This window comes from Phocoena sinus, chromosome 4, assembly GCF_008692025.1.
Source record: "Phocoena sinus isolate mPhoSin1 chromosome 4, mPhoSin1.pri, whole genome shotgun sequence".
Lineage (NCBI taxonomy): Eukaryota > Metazoa > Chordata > Mammalia > Artiodactyla > Phocoenidae > Phocoena > Phocoena sinus.
Genome location: NC_045766.1, coordinates 72,818,874 through 72,833,224, shown reverse-complemented (window position 1 = coordinate 72,833,224; position 14,351 = coordinate 72,818,874). Strand labels below are relative to the sequence as shown.

The window sequence follows — 14,351 nt, the reverse complement described above, 5'->3', positions numbered from 1 at the left end:
GAGGCAATGATTCATCCCATTACACAGCAGGAAAGCAGGCCGTCCGGCCGGCTTCAGAGCCCATGCCTTAGCCACTACTCTAAGTTGAAATAAAATATAACTGCCTGTGAAGCACAGTGTCCTGACAAAGGCTAAAGGAGCTTGGCTCTGCCACTTAGAAGCAGTGCCACCGCGGAGAAGTGGCTTGTTTGCTCAGTTCGGTTTCCGCAACTCTAAGACAAGAATAACAACTTCGGGGGTTGCTGTGAGGATTAAAGGAGATCATGTGAATCACTGAGCCCAAGCCCTAGCCCGGTGGGGCTCAGTAAAGTTTTGTTAGTCAGGACAGGCCTGGCACACCTTCAGCCCAGCCTCTTCCCTCCACCGCACTCAGCCTGCGGGAACTGGAGGAGGACGTGGGCGTCGCTGGAGCATCACCTGGGTGTGAGGCACGGTGCCCGGGTGCCCAGGAGGGTCAGCCAGTGAGGGGCCTGTACTCTGGGAGGTATTAGGATTCTGGCCCCCCGATCCCATGCTGCAGCCACCTCCTCTGTCCTATCTGTCCCACCCTCAGCCACTGGCAGGGCCCCCTTGGGTGGGGTGGGCAAGGCAGGGCAGGGCAGGGCTGAGCACAAGGCAGCAGGGCGTCATTATCGCTCCCAGCAGAGCTGGGGTCAGGGTTAAGCCTACCTTCTTATCAGGTCCCCAGGCCCTGTGCTAACGCGTGCTGCCTGGCTCTCTGGGGGCTGGTAGGGGGGCCCTGAGGACGCTGCTCAAGGCCTTCCTCCTCTGAAATGGTCCCTGGAGCAGGAGTGGGAGAGGCAGCCCGGAAACAGAGAGAGCGCGCCTGGCTTGGACACCGTGTCACCCTAGGCAATCCCTTCCCTCTCTAGTGAAAATCTGTGAAATTGAGGGTGGAGGGGCAGCTGGATGACGTGACCCCTAAGTCCCTTCCAGCTCTAAAGAGTTAGGATCCTGTAGCCACCTGTGAGCTAGCCACCATGGTCATCCTGTTTACAGACGAGGGAGCTGAGGCCAAGCAGGGGGAAGAGACTCGCTCCCATAACATACTAGTTGGTAGCAAAGCTGAGTGACACCCAGGCCTCCCAACTGGCCCAAAGCTCTTCCCACCCCACGTACACTCTGACCTTCTAGAAGGTCATGGAGGAAAGGTGTAGAGATGGCAAGGGGGTGGCTGCTTCCAGGCTCCCCCTCCTTTCTTCAGGTTCCAGGAGTGGCCTGGGGACCTCTCAGAGGGGCTCCAGACATGTGGGCACCTGGCAGCTCTGCAGGGTTGGGGCCCAAACCACTCCTTGGTTCCTGTCCAAGGGAACGCAGGGACGGCAGGGCTTCTAGGCTGTGTGTGGAGAGCTGGCCCCGTTTTTGGGCCCTGATAACACCCCTCCCCATATCAGTGGGCCAAGGACTGCGAGGGGTGTGTCTGGGCATCAAGGGCAGGTTCGGCAGAAACGTGGAGGTAGAAAGGGAAGGTGGTGCAGCTCAACTGAGGCCTCCAGCCTGGCCGGAAAGAATCTCTGAGGGCGCCCAAGGCTTAGGGGAGATGGTGTGGGGAGTCACAGGAAAGGGTGAGCTAGGTCTGCTTACACCTTGAGGAGCAGAAGAGCCTGATCCAAGGGGCTTTCCTAAAGAAATTCTAGAAACCTCAGGTTGGGAGGGCCCAGAGACCCAGAATCTACATCCCAGAGCAGGAGGGGACATGGCCATCTCTGAGATCTGAGGAAGGTTACGTCCTTGCCCAGTGAGAAAATGAGGCCCAGGCTGTGGGGGGAGGTGACTCACGTGTGACTGAGGACTTGCGAGGCCCTGCCTGAGACGGAGTGAGCCCCCTGTAGAGCTGGAGACAGGGACCCGGTAGGTGCGGTCCTGATGAAGCAGCCAGGACCACAGAAGGACGGCAGCAGGTCAGGCAGGACTGGGCCACCCCAGACTCTGTGGCCTGGCCTTCTCAGCGCCCTGTGGAGCTGGGGTTCTGGGCAGGCACCATTTGGGCACCCAGCCAGTTCCATGAATAGCCCTCCATCTAGGCTTTGGCCCAGGTTCCTGAATCTTCTTCCTCTCTGGCGGAGGCGCAGACCACCCTGAGGACTCCCATTTGGGAGGAGGACTGAGGGCCTCTCCTCACTGCTGAGCAGCCTGGGCTGAGCTGAACACACACAGAGAGGCCACTCACGCAGATCTGTGTATCACATACACACCTGGGGTCTGGGGCTCAGAAAGTCTCATGCCCTCGTCCCCTCACCCTGTGACCATGGACTGTGGGCTTCCCAGACAGGAAAACCTGCTTCAGCTTTAGTTGTAAACGTGGGCCCTAAGGATTTTAAATGTGGCCACTGAGGCCATTTACAACAAAGCTAAAACTGGGCTGCCTTTTTCTATGGCAGTGAGTACCTTGCATCCCTCCCCAGAACCCAAGGTTAACCCTGAGAGAGCGGAGAAAAGGCTTGAACCCCAAGGGGGGCTTGGGACTGGGGAGACCCTGGGACCAAGGCAAAGGAGGCGAGAAAGAACTGGAGTCCCTGGGTTGAATGAAGCTGGCCAGGAGCCAGAGAACCAGAGCCACAGGGGTGGGCGAGGCTGGGCCTGGGGCTGCCACAGACAGGGCGGGAGGAAGAGGGGAGGGCAGCCTCGAAGGCGACCCAGCGTAGAGAGAAACGGAGCCGAATCCTGCATCGTAGGTCACCCACCTCCCCAGTCCGGGCCCCCAACACACAAGCACATGTGCACACACAGACACACACCTTCACAGGCCCCCGGGGTGCTCATCCGACCCTTTGGTGATGTCCTTCCCTCTCACCTTCACCGCACCCCACTTCACCTGGGTACACGGGGGAAAGGAAGCAGTGTGGTCAGTGTCCATCTTCACCTCCTAAGGCAGCAATTCGGTAACTTCAGGGTGGTAGGACCCCATGGAGCACTTGATGGTAATTCAGATTCCTGTCCTCCCCCCACCCTGAGATTCTGAGTCCGTGGTCTGGGGCCCAGGTAATTCTGAGAAGGTGGTCCTTGGACGGATGCTGAGTGGTCTGCTAGCTGTGTGGTGGAGAAAATAATCATAATCCTACTGGCTGCATTCATTGCATGCCTACTGTGTACCTGGTGTTTTTCACGAACCACCTCGTTTCAACCTCTGACAGCCTTCCTGGAAGGTGCCATTATTTCCATTCCCAAAGTCACACTCTGGCCACTAGAGGAGCCACAGTTTGACTTGGTTCCCTCCATTCACCCCAACCTACCCACACACACAGACTCACAGGGCCTGGGACCCACGCCAGGGACAGGACCAGAACAGCATCTGACTCCCCAGCAGGAGGAAATGGCTGGGTGAGACCCACCTGCAGGAAAGTTGCAGGGTTGGTCTGTGACGGAGAATACTCACACACACGCCCACAGCCCCCCACCCCCGCCACCCGGGATAAGGCAGGGGTACCAGCCCACCCGCGAGGCTCCAGGGGACACGGCCGGACCGGGCCAGGCTTGGCGAATTCCCAGGTGGCGGGCGCCCCCTGCAGCCAGATAGGGGTGCTGCAGGGCAGAGGCGGGATTTCGGGCTCACACCCGGCATTGCTGGGTTTTCTCTTCCATCGTCTCCAGCCGTCGCTGTGGCTGTTATAGTTGCCCCATTTTAAGGATGAGAGCAAGGTTGAGTGTCTTGCCCGAGGTCGCAGAGGACTCTGGCTCTTCCCCCCCAGGGGCTTCGTCCCAGCCCTTCAGAGCCCGCCTCATCCACACTCCCTCGCATCGAGGACAGACAGTGCAGCAGGGCAGCTGTAGGAGGTAGGCAAAGGGTATTTAATGGGGGGGGGGGGCTCTCAGCACTCCCGCCAGGCGAGTGGGCAAGGGCAGGGCACAGAGGTCTCCAAAAGGGCTCAGGAGGTGAGGTTCGGCTGCGGGGGCTTCTGGCATCTCCCAGTGCGAAAGGTCAAGAGGTAGGCGGAGCCTCGTCTGGGGGCCTCCCGCAGCAGGGGCAGCACCGGGCTGGCGTGGAGCTAAACACACGGTGAGGGGGATGGGGGCTCTCCCTAAGCCCCGCCCCGCAGGCCACCCATAGAGGAGCAAGAAGCTGCCCAGACTGTCACCCACCAACAGGCAGAGCAAAGGGAGTGGGATGGCACCCCAGAATGTCACTGCAGGGGCTCTGGAGGGGCTGTGGGTTACCAACCCCTACATCACTCTTAATGCTCCACTTCCACGTGGTTCATAGACTGGGCTTCAGAGTAGAAGGCGCCTTTAAGTAAAGGAATTCCCCCTCTCCCGCCCCCACCAATTATAAACCACTGGACTAGTCTCAAGCCTCATAAATAGCTGAGGAAACTGAGGCCCAGAAAGGGTAAGTGACTGACCCAAGGCCACCCAGCAAGTGAGTGGTGCGGCCTTTTCCCTTTGTGTCTCCGGGGACCCCTGGTGTATTCTGGAGGCCTGTGACTCTACTGTCAACACTCTTCAAGCCTATAATGCTCCTCTCTCGAGCTCTAAGTGCTCCAGCTTCAGGGCCAGCCCAACACTGGGGGGCTTCTCCCAACACCTGTACAATCTGCAGACGCCCCCTCCCAACACACACAGGCACACATGCACGCTGCACACACACACACACACACACACACACACGCACGCACGCACACACACTCCTCACCTCCTGGAAGGCTGCAGCCTCACCACTCCCTGGGGGCCCCTTGCCTGGCTGGTCGAGACCCAGAGGTTGGGACTGGGGGCCAGACCCAGGCCCAGGGAGGTCTGGGGGACTGAGCGTGGAGGGGCACATCGGGAAGTGAGGGTTCTGCCTGGGCACCCAATCAGGCCCCACTGCTCTCTGCAGCCAGACAGCTTCGGCCATGTACCTGGGGAGCAACAAGCCAGATGCGAGTGGTTGTGGCCCTCCTGGCCTTGTCCCCCTCAGCCTGGGGAGCACACAGCCTGGGCATGGCCCTGCAGGGAGCTGTCACCAATCTCATCCAGGCTGCCATGCCCCTCTAACCCCATTTCTTGGAGCAAGAACCCACAGAGGCAAGGAAGGGGAAGCTCCAGATGCTCCCACAATACCCTGGAGAAAACTCCAAAAGAAGGAGAATAGTGAGCGTAAGGTGCTGGGAGCTATGCTAAGGGGCCAGCGGAGACGCCCCAGCTTCACCCTGCCCCACCCGCTCCAGGGGCCACCGCTCAGGCCTCTGCTTTGCCAACTCACTTGGGTCCCAGCGGTGCACAAATTGTTAAATACCAGTTGCTGGCACAGCCGTGGTCGAAGGGGTTGTGTCCTTCCAGGTATCGGCACTGGGTGGGGATGGGGGGGGGGTCGAGGACAGGAAGAAGAGCTCAGATCCAGCAAAACTGGGCAGGCCACCCCCACTGGCCCTCCCTGCACCGGTCAGCTCAGCCCAGGGCTGCAGCAAGACTCCAAGGACAGAGGAGCCAGGAGAGTCAGGCGCAGCGTCCCCAGCCCACTTCTGAGCAGCTCTGGCACTGCACACACCTCTCCTGCCTGCTCAGGGATCCCTCCCCATCACCTTGTATCCCCTTTTGCACTGTCCTCCCCCACTGTCTCATCTGGCCACACACATCCTCCTGCTACCTCCTTCCAGATCCTTTCGGATCTTCCTTTTGCTGATAAACTACTCCAAAGACAGTTCTCCACCCATGTTCCCTCAACTCCTCTACTTTCCCACATCTCATTCTTTCCTCAAATTGTGCCTTCACTGAATTTCACTATCTGGAAGGACAGTTTGTGGTGCCTAATCCTATTTCCCTAAGCAAAATCACATGGCCTTGGAAATCTGGGCTGAAGTTCCTGAGCACCCAATGCTTGACCAATGTCAAGCCCAAAGGTCAAGTCCTCCCCTGGAAACTCTTGACCAGGTTTTCTCCTCCTCGCCTCCTTCTGCCCATCAGCCTCGCCCCCTCCTCCTTCCCAGCACAGGCTGAGTCTCATGGGGACCTCAAGAGCCTTAGCTACAAAGTGTTTGTCACGTCCTGAAGTGGCCCAAGAGCACCTCTGCCCACCACCAGCTCCCCTGTGTCCCATGCCCTTAACCATTGTGATTTTTTGAGTTCTCCCTACTTTAAGGTGTTTCAAGAACTTAAGGGAAACTGGCATTCTACTCTCAATTTTAATTAAATGGTTAGAAGAGTTTGATTAAATTTACAATCAGAATTTTAAATCTAGAGAAATAAATTTTGACTTACTAGATGTACACAAAGAATAGAAAAATGTTGACTGCTCAGTGCTTAAAGGGATGGGAACTGTTTAATGAATTCATAAGAACTGACTAATAAAGTAGAGCCCTTCCTCTCCCCATATGGGACCCTCATCCATGAATGGAATCCAACAGCTCGGAAGTTCCCAGACCGTCCTCTCTCACCGGCTTCAGGCCTGGTCTCCTGCTCCAGTTCTGTATCTCATACGCCCTCATGCTCCACAGACCAAAACCAAAGTGGGTATCTACTCACCCCATCTCCTGCCCAATTCCCTGCTGCCTCTGCTCTCTCTCCCCTTCTTCCCCAGGGATTGGGGAGTCAGACTTCTCTCTCTTTCTCTCTTTCCTTCTCTCCCAAAGCATTATGGATTCCTTTGTTGGTAGGTTCACTCATTTGTTCATAAATATTTGGGGATCTCAACACTGTTCCAGGTGTTGCTCTGGGGACTGAGGACACACCACAGACAACAAGGCCAGCCTTAACTTTCAGGGTGCTGAGGGCAGTTGGGGAGTGGTCAGGGCAGCACAGAGAGGGGATTGGTGAGAAGAGCAGGCAGCCCGGCCAACAGTCCAAGGTGCAGGCAGGGGAGCAGCAGCCCAGGGCAGCAGAGAGAGCTGGACCCTGAGAGGCTGGGGAAGGGCCACAGCAGGTACGTTCTGTTTCAGATGCTGCTCTGTGCAGCCTGGAAAGATTAGTCTGAGGATTGCCCGCTGGCTTTGGCCACTTGGAGAGTGCAGCATCAGTATGACAGTGAGGACGGAGGCTGGGCTGAAGTGGGCTGAGGAGGGTGAAGAACGACGCTAGTGGGCACAGCCAATGCTTTCAGGAAATCTGGTTGTGCTGGAGGGGAGAGTACAACAGGGGAGGCCTGTGATGTTAAGGGATGTTTGCTTTGTTTTTAAGATGTGAGAGACAAGAACATGTGTACTGATGATGGGAAGGAATGGCAATAATGATGACCTATGGGGCACTTACTCACACCAGCCACTGTTCTATGTATCTCACACACATTAACCCATGCTGTCCCCTTTTACGGATGGGGAAACTGAGGTACCAGATGGCTAAGTAACACAGCCAAGATCTCCCTGCTGGTGTGTTGTGAAGCTGTGATTTGAATTTATGTGGTCTGGCTCCAGAGCCCTTGTGATCTAAGCAAGTGGCCCAGCAGAAGTTGTGGTCAAGGGATGGAGGTAAGAAGGAAATAAAGTTGAGGTGTGTGAAATGCCTGACATGGGTTCTGGTAATGGGAAAGAGCCCTGCCTGGTGAATCACAGCGTGCAGATCACATTTAGGTTTCTTAAGGCTGGAGATCCTGTATTAGGACAGCCCCATCTGAGCAGGGGAGGGAGGGCAGGCCTATGGCCTGACCTGGGCTAGAAGAACCACAGGATGTGGGAAGGGAGGATGCTGCCCAGGAGAGGCTGAAATGAGGGACTGAGGCTGGAGAGAGGAGACATGCAGACCACAGGGAGCTGATAAGTCAGGGCTGCACACAGGAGTCACAGGTGGGCTGGGAACCAGATATGGGTGGGGTGGAGTGATTAAGTGGTGACTGGAAGGATGGGACATGGTGGGCAAAGAGGGTTCCTCTGTCCTTTCAGCTGTCTCAAGGTCTCCAGCCCCTCCCTCATTGATGTGACCTACGACAGTCTTCCTAAAACAGCCTTTAGTCAAGTCATTGCCATGTGGAAGGAATCCCATGGCAAGGGTGTTCACTTTTACCACTCCTAATCAACACAGTACTGAAAGTCCGAGACAATGCAGGAAGAAAAGAAAAGGAAATAAAGCCATACACGTTGGAAAGGAAGAAATGAAACTGTCCTTTTCACAGATGACATGATTTTCTATGTAGAATCAACAAAAAAACTATTAGAACTAATAAGTGAGCCTACAAAAATTGCAAGATTCAAGACTAATATACAAAAATCCATTGTATTTTCTTATAATAATAAAGAAATGGAAATGAAATTTTAAAAAATTATAATAGCACACAAAAATGAAATACTTAGAAAAAATCTAACATAATGTAGTCAAGATCTACATGATGAAAACTGTAAGACACTAATGAAAGAAATCAAAGAAGTCCTAAATAAATGGAGAGTTACACTACTTTCATGGGTTCAAAAACTCAATATTGTTAAAATGTCCATTTTCAAAATTGATCTCTAGGTTCAACACAATCCAAATGAAAATCTCAGCAAACATTTTTTGCAGAAATTGACAAGCCGCTTCTAAAATTTATATGGAAAATCAAGGTAACTAGAATAGCCGACAGAACTTTGAAAAAGAACAAAGTTGAAGAACTCACATTGTATGACTTCAAGACAATATAAAGCTACTAAGCAAGGCAGTATGGTACGGTAAAAGGACAGAGAGTCCAGAAATACACCTACACCTCTATATTCAATTGATTTTTGACAAATGTTCAAAGGCAACTCAATGGAAGGATAGTCTTTTCAAAAAATGGTGAACAACCCATACGCAAAAAAAACACAAAAAACCCATAAGCAAAAAAAAAAATCTTGACCCATACCTTGCATCATATACAAAATTTAACCCCAAATGAATCATAGTCCTAAATATAAAACCTAAAACTGTAAAACTTCTAAACGAAAACGTATGAGAAAAATCTTTGTGACCTTGGGTTAAGGAAAGATTTCTTAATTACACACCAAAAGCACAATCCATAAAAGAAAAAACTGATAGAGGGACTTCCCTGGTGGTCCAGTGGCTAAGACTCTGTGCTCCCAATGCAGGGAGCCCAGGTTCAATACCTGGTCAGGGAACTAGATCACACATGCCGCAACTAAGAGTTCGCATGGTGCAACTAAAGTTCCCACGTGCCACAACTAAAAGATCCCATGTGCTGCAACTAAGATCTGGCAAAGCCAAATAAATGAATAAATAAAAATAATAATAAAAGGAAAATGTATTAAAAAAAGAAAAGAAAAAACTGATAACATACTTCAAAATTTAAAACTTCTGATCTTTGGAAGACACTGTTGAGAAAAATGAGATGACAAACCACAGACATGGAGAAAATATTTGCAAAACACATGTCTGAATCCTAAATAAATGAAGATTTCTTAAAACTCAATATTAAGAAAACTACCTAATTTTTTTAATGGGCAAATGACTGAACAGATATTTAATCTAAGACATACTGATGGTAAATAAGAACATGAAAAGATGTTCAAAATCATTAGTCATTAGGAAAATGCAAATTAAAACCACAATGAAATGTCACTACACATTTATTAGACTGTCTAAATTTTTTTAAAAACCTGACAAAGCCAAATGTTAATAATGCAGAGCAACTGGAATTCTTATATATTCCTTATGGGAATGCAAAATGGTACAGCCATTTTGGAAGACAATTGGGCAGTTTCTTATAAAGCTAAACATACAGTTACCATATGACCCAGCAATGCCAGCCTTAAGTATATACCCCCCCAAAAATGAAAACTTGTGTTCACATGCCTGTACACCAATGTTTATAGTGGCTTCATTTATAATCACCCCAAATTGGAAACAACCCAAATATCCTTCAATTGGTGAATGGGTAAACAAGCTGTGGCACAGCTATATGATGGAATACCACACAACAATAAAAAGGAGGAAACTCCTGATGTGGGCAACAACATGGATGAATCTCAAATGCATTATGCTAAGTGAAAGAAACCAGACTCAAAAAGCTATGATTACATTTATGTGAGATTCTGAAAAAGGAAAAACTATTGGGATAGAAAACAAATCAGTGGGGACTTCCCTGGTGGCACAGTGGTTAAGAATCCGCCTGCCAATGCGGAGGAAACAGGTTCGAGCCCTGGTCCGGGAGGATCCCACATGCCACGGAGCAACTAAGCCCATGCACCACAACTACTGAGCTTGCACTCTAGAGCCCGCGAGCCACAACTACTGAGCCCGTGTGACACAACTACTGAAGCCTGCGTGCCCTAGAGCCCATGCTCCACAACAAGAGAAGCCACCGCAATGAGAAGCCTGCGCACCGCAACGAAGAGTAGCCCCCGCTCCCCGCAACTAGAGAAAGTCCACGGTGAAGCAACAAAGACCCAACGCAGCCAAAAATAAACATTTTTTTAAAAAAGAAAACAAATCAGTGGTTGCCAGGGGCTGCACATAGGGAAAGAAACTGACTCAAAAGGCCATGAGGGAATTTGGGGGTGGGGGTGTTGGGGTTGACGGAACTGTTCTAAATCTTGGTTATGGCGGTGGTTACAGGACTTATGAGTTGGTCAAAATTCACACAACTGTGCACGTAAAAGGGTAAGTTTTACTGTATGTAAAGAAAAAACCCTATCAAGGCTCCCGGGTTTCCACTGCACCAAGGTTAAATTATCCACCTGACTTCTTTGCCTTTTAAATCTGGCCAATCCCAGGCAGACCACTTGCCCATGCCACAGCTGCTCCAAATAGAACTGTTTCCTCATCATCCTATCAACATTCCACAGGCTTTCAGGCTTCCCAGCTTTTCTGCAAGCTTTGCCCATCACTGCAATGCCCTTCCCTCGATTTATGCCCGTCCGAAACCACTAAGTGGCACGTCCTACCCTACACTGAAGTCCTCACTGAACTCTCAGTGCTCTCTCTGAGTCTGTGCTACACAACGTAGGGAGGCCCCTCTCCCAGAGTGTTCGCGGGTGTCTGGCGAGGGTTACTCTGATTTCCGGTTCCTTGTCAACACAAGCGCAGGAGGCAGCCTTACCTTCCCGCCCATAGCTCAAAATAATGCGCACGCGCCTAGCACACAGTAGCGCACCTTCGACGCAGCGCACCCAGGAAGGAGAGTGACCACCGAGCTCCAGGAGGACGTGAGATCTGAGCTGAATTTGGGTCTGGAAGGGCTAATGAGGCACCTTCGAGAGAAGTCAGGCCATCAAGGACCAGGGCGTAGCAGAAAGCGGAAAGTGCGGAAGTCCGGAAGGGGCAAGGTGACCACCCACAGCCCGATATAGTGGCGCCCCGCTCGGCCCCACGTACCTTGCCCTCGTAGGAGCGCTCGGCCGCGCTCACCGACATGGCCTGGATCAGCAGCAGCAGGAAGAGTGGCACCAGGAAGCTGGCGGCGGGTACAGCCACCACGATGCTGCGCACCGGCTAAGGAACAGCGCCTCCGGCCAGTCCTCCTTGGCCCCGCCCTTCACCCACCCCGACCCCAAACTGCCCCGCCCACGAGCCCCGCCCACCCTCTCTCTGCGCTCTATCCCAGTGTAAACCTCACCTCACCCTGCTGTCCAGGCCCCTGTGCCACCTCTAGCACTTCCCCTCCTTGACCCTGCTAGATGCTCACCCCTTCGCAGTTCCTCCTATCCCCACCCACCTGCCCGACTCTACCCACCGTCATCTAGTCCCACACTGGTCCTCCCGAGCGGCTTCGCGGAAAACCCCGCCCACCACTACCTCTGCACCGCGCCCTCCCCGTGACCCTCCTCCTCCGCTGTCCCCGCCCTCCCCACAGCTCCCCTCGTGGGTCCCACAGCCCAGCAGATACGCAATAGCCTTGTCCATGGAGAAGGGCAGGTGGGTCGTGCGCACCAGGAAGATCAGACAGGTGACCAGCATGGCACCTGAGTAGAGGCATAGTGACAGGATGAGCAGCATAAAGAAGCGAAAGTTGCGGTGACCGATGCAGTTATTGACCCACTTGCAGTGGTGATCAAAGTCCTAGGTGAGAGGGAGAGGGGGACCTCGAGGACCCAACCTCTGACTTGGGCTCCATCGCCCCCAAATCTGAGGCCTTACCCCCACCCTCTAAGCCACCTGCCCTTGGCCTCATGCACTGGCTCCCATTCCTAGGGAGACACTGAGCCACAAAGTCCCTAACACTCTGGCATTTCTGTGGTTAGAGCACCATACTGCTCTGTGGCTCACATAGTTTCATGTCAAGAGACCTTTAGAGCCGGGGCCTGCTAGTCTTCTCTGGGACACATCCTGGTGTAACTTCAGGCAGGACATAGAATATCTCTGGGCCTCTGTTTTCTTATCCACTGGATGAGCCTAATAATAACATCCTTGCTCAGCCAGTCTCCCAGGGTTGTAAGGACCAGTTAAGACAGCACATTGGTAAACTGTTGCAGGCTGTGCACTTAGAGCCCAGGAGACCAGGAGACCCTCTGGCCTGGACAGCCAGAAGAGGACAGGCAAAGTTCCCCTGGCCAGGCCTGCAACCTGCCTGAGGGCCTCGGGCATCTAGTGTCAGTGAGCCCTCGATAAGTCAGGGGTATCCTTCCTTCCCCTGGCCTGACCAGGCCCAGCATAGATGTGGATGCCCCTCTGCATGTCAGCACCAGTGCAAGAAAGGGCCAGCCTCCCAGGAAAGGTGCAGGCACAGCGGCAGTGACTTGTATGAGTGACCAAGAGTGACTGGAAATTACTGCCACCCTTGGTCTTTAGCAGTCCTGGAAGTAGTTGCACACTGACCACAGGCCCCCATGTGAGTGGGCCTCCTGGTCCCAGGCAGGTGCTGGGAGGGTAGGTGGGCAGGTGAGAGGGGCACTTACCTCCACACAGATGTTGCACCAGGGGCAGTGGTAGGTCCGGGGCGGGCGGTGGAAGCAGCACTTATGGCACCACTGCAGGCGGAAGGCCCTGTGGTTCACCCATACCACATGTACCATCGTGGGGCCCTGTTCATTGGAGCCTGGCATGGGAAAGGGATTGAGCAGCAGCAAGAGGCCCTTCCGTCAGTCTGCTGCAGCAGAAGGGTGTGGGCACGCAGCCCCACAGCATCACTGGGCTCCAAGAAGGGTGGGGACCAGGTGGGCAGGGGAATCCTTAGTCCCCACTGAGCAAGCTGGCCAAGCTTAGAGAGGCTGGCAGTCAAAGGGAAGGTGGGTTTCCAGCCCGAGGAGTTATTTGAGAACTCAGGCCTTTGCCAGTGTGAGCAATGCTTTAAGGAATCTGTGTGGTAGGAAGGAGGAAGAGGAAACTGAGTGGTTGTGAAGAGCTGGCTTCTCTACCCAGCCTACCCTAGCCCTCCCCTCCAAGGCTACTGGAAAACCTCCAAAATTCTGTTTTTCCACACCTCCGTGGCTCGAGAAGTGAAGTGCCAGATGCAGGGCTTGAGCACATGAGGACATGGGGTGAAGGGGTCCTGAGGCCCCAGGCGGGGAGATGGAAGGAGCACTTTAGGAGTCATCCCAGCAGGCAGGAGCCCTTCGGGTGCTGCTTCCTTCTCCCAGGGGTCCAATGTCTCACCTTGATGCAAGATGCCAGGGTCTGAGAAGTTGAGTGAAACGAGACTGAAGAAGGTGAGGATAAAGAGGAGGCCTGTGATGATGGGAAAGGCCCATTGCCCGTCCTGGGCCAGCCACCTGCAACTGAGACCAGAGCAGGAGTCAGCCCTGATCTGGGGTGGCCTGAAGCTCCCCCCAGGACCCAGTCCACCGGGTCAGGACCCACAGACCATAAATCCTGGTCTAAATATCCAGGCTGGTGACAGATCCATAGAAACTCTACCAAAGGTCATCGAGTATTACCAGCCACCCGCAGCTCCCAGGTGCACCAAGCACTCTATACCTCTGTGCCTTCGCACGTTCAGTTCCCTCTGCCTAGAACCTCTTCCTTTCCCTGACCCCTCTTCTGTACTCTCCCTGCCTCCGTACTATCGTTATGTGTTTTCCTTTCTGTTGCTCTGTAAGAAAGCTGTCAGCTTGTGTGGGAGACTTACGGGAATGCGAAGAAGAGGCCACTGAAAACGACCAGCAGCACCACGTTGAAGGCGGCAAATAGGCTCGGGAGGATCCAGGGGGGTGGGGCCTGAGGCGGGCTATGGGGCTCCTTCAAGAGCGGCATGGCTGGCCCTCCCATGGCCCCAGGGGAGATTAGGGCCCCCAGACTCCCTCCCCACTGCTGGCTCCAGGAGCCCCATGGCCACAGCAGCCTCAGAAGCCACAGCCCAGGGTGGATGGAAAGAAGTCCCAGTGTGACATCACAGAGGCTGAGGAGAGTGGGGGCTAGGGGCTCTTCAGCAGCCCTGTCTGCCGTCTGTGACCATCACTTCCAACAGCAAACCATACCCCTACTTGTGCTGGGGACAGAGAGGTCCTGCCCCTGCGAGGTTTGAGACTACATGAGATTAGAGCAACACGTGGGGAGAAGCTGGGTGGTGCTACTCACCGTTTCAGGCTCAGTGCTAAAGCAAA

The 14,351-nt window shown here is 53.6% G+C and overlaps 2 protein-coding genes across 6 annotated transcripts in view; both read right to left on the bottom strand.

Moving 5' to 3' along the window:
- Positions 1 to 11,313, bottom strand: part of TFRC (transferrin receptor) — a 119,959-nt gene extending 108,646 nt beyond the window's left edge. For 2 of the 5 annotated variants that reach the window (XM_032630178.1, XM_032630181.1), the window contains exon 1: positions 11,188 to 11,313. The gene's annotated coding sequence lies outside the window, so the exon portion shown is untranslated. The remainder of the gene's footprint in view (positions 1 to 11,187) is intronic. The other 3 variants (XM_032630182.1, XM_032630184.1, XM_032630179.1) reach the window with 2 other exon arrangements.
- On the bottom strand, positions 3,775 to 14,075 carry ZDHHC19 (zinc finger DHHC-type palmitoyltransferase 19). The gene is made up of 8 exons (XM_032630185.1): positions 13,877 to 14,075; positions 13,405 to 13,526; positions 12,708 to 12,847; positions 11,699 to 11,871; positions 11,188 to 11,293; positions 5,180 to 5,265; positions 4,631 to 4,835; positions 3,775 to 3,986 (listed from the first exon to the last, which is right to left on the bottom strand). Exons 1-8 carry the CDS (start codon positions 14,014 to 14,016, stop codon positions 3,867 to 3,869), a joined length of 1,092 nt encoding a protein of 363 aa, XP_032486076.1. The 5' UTR covers positions 14,017 to 14,075; the 3' UTR covers positions 3,775 to 3,866.
- Between the last annotated feature and the right edge of the window lie 276 nt (positions 14,076 to 14,351).

What these genes read in the sequence shown, in the direction of transcription:
- ZDHHC19 (XM_032630185.1), bottom strand. Translation starts at nt 14,016, where the DNA reads ATGGGAGGGCCAGCCATGCCGCTCTTGAAGGAGCCCCATAGCCCGCCT. An exon ending in GGCCTCTTCTTCGCATTCCC is followed by an intron (nt 13,527 to 13,876) that starts GTAAGTCTCCCA and finishes CTCTGGTCTCAG; the next exon opens with TTGCAGGTGGCTGGCCCAGG. An exon ending in CCCTGGCATCTTGCATCAAG is followed by an intron (nt 12,848 to 13,404) that starts GTGAGACATTGG and finishes TTCCCATGCCAG; the next exon opens with GCTCCAATGAACAGGGCCCC.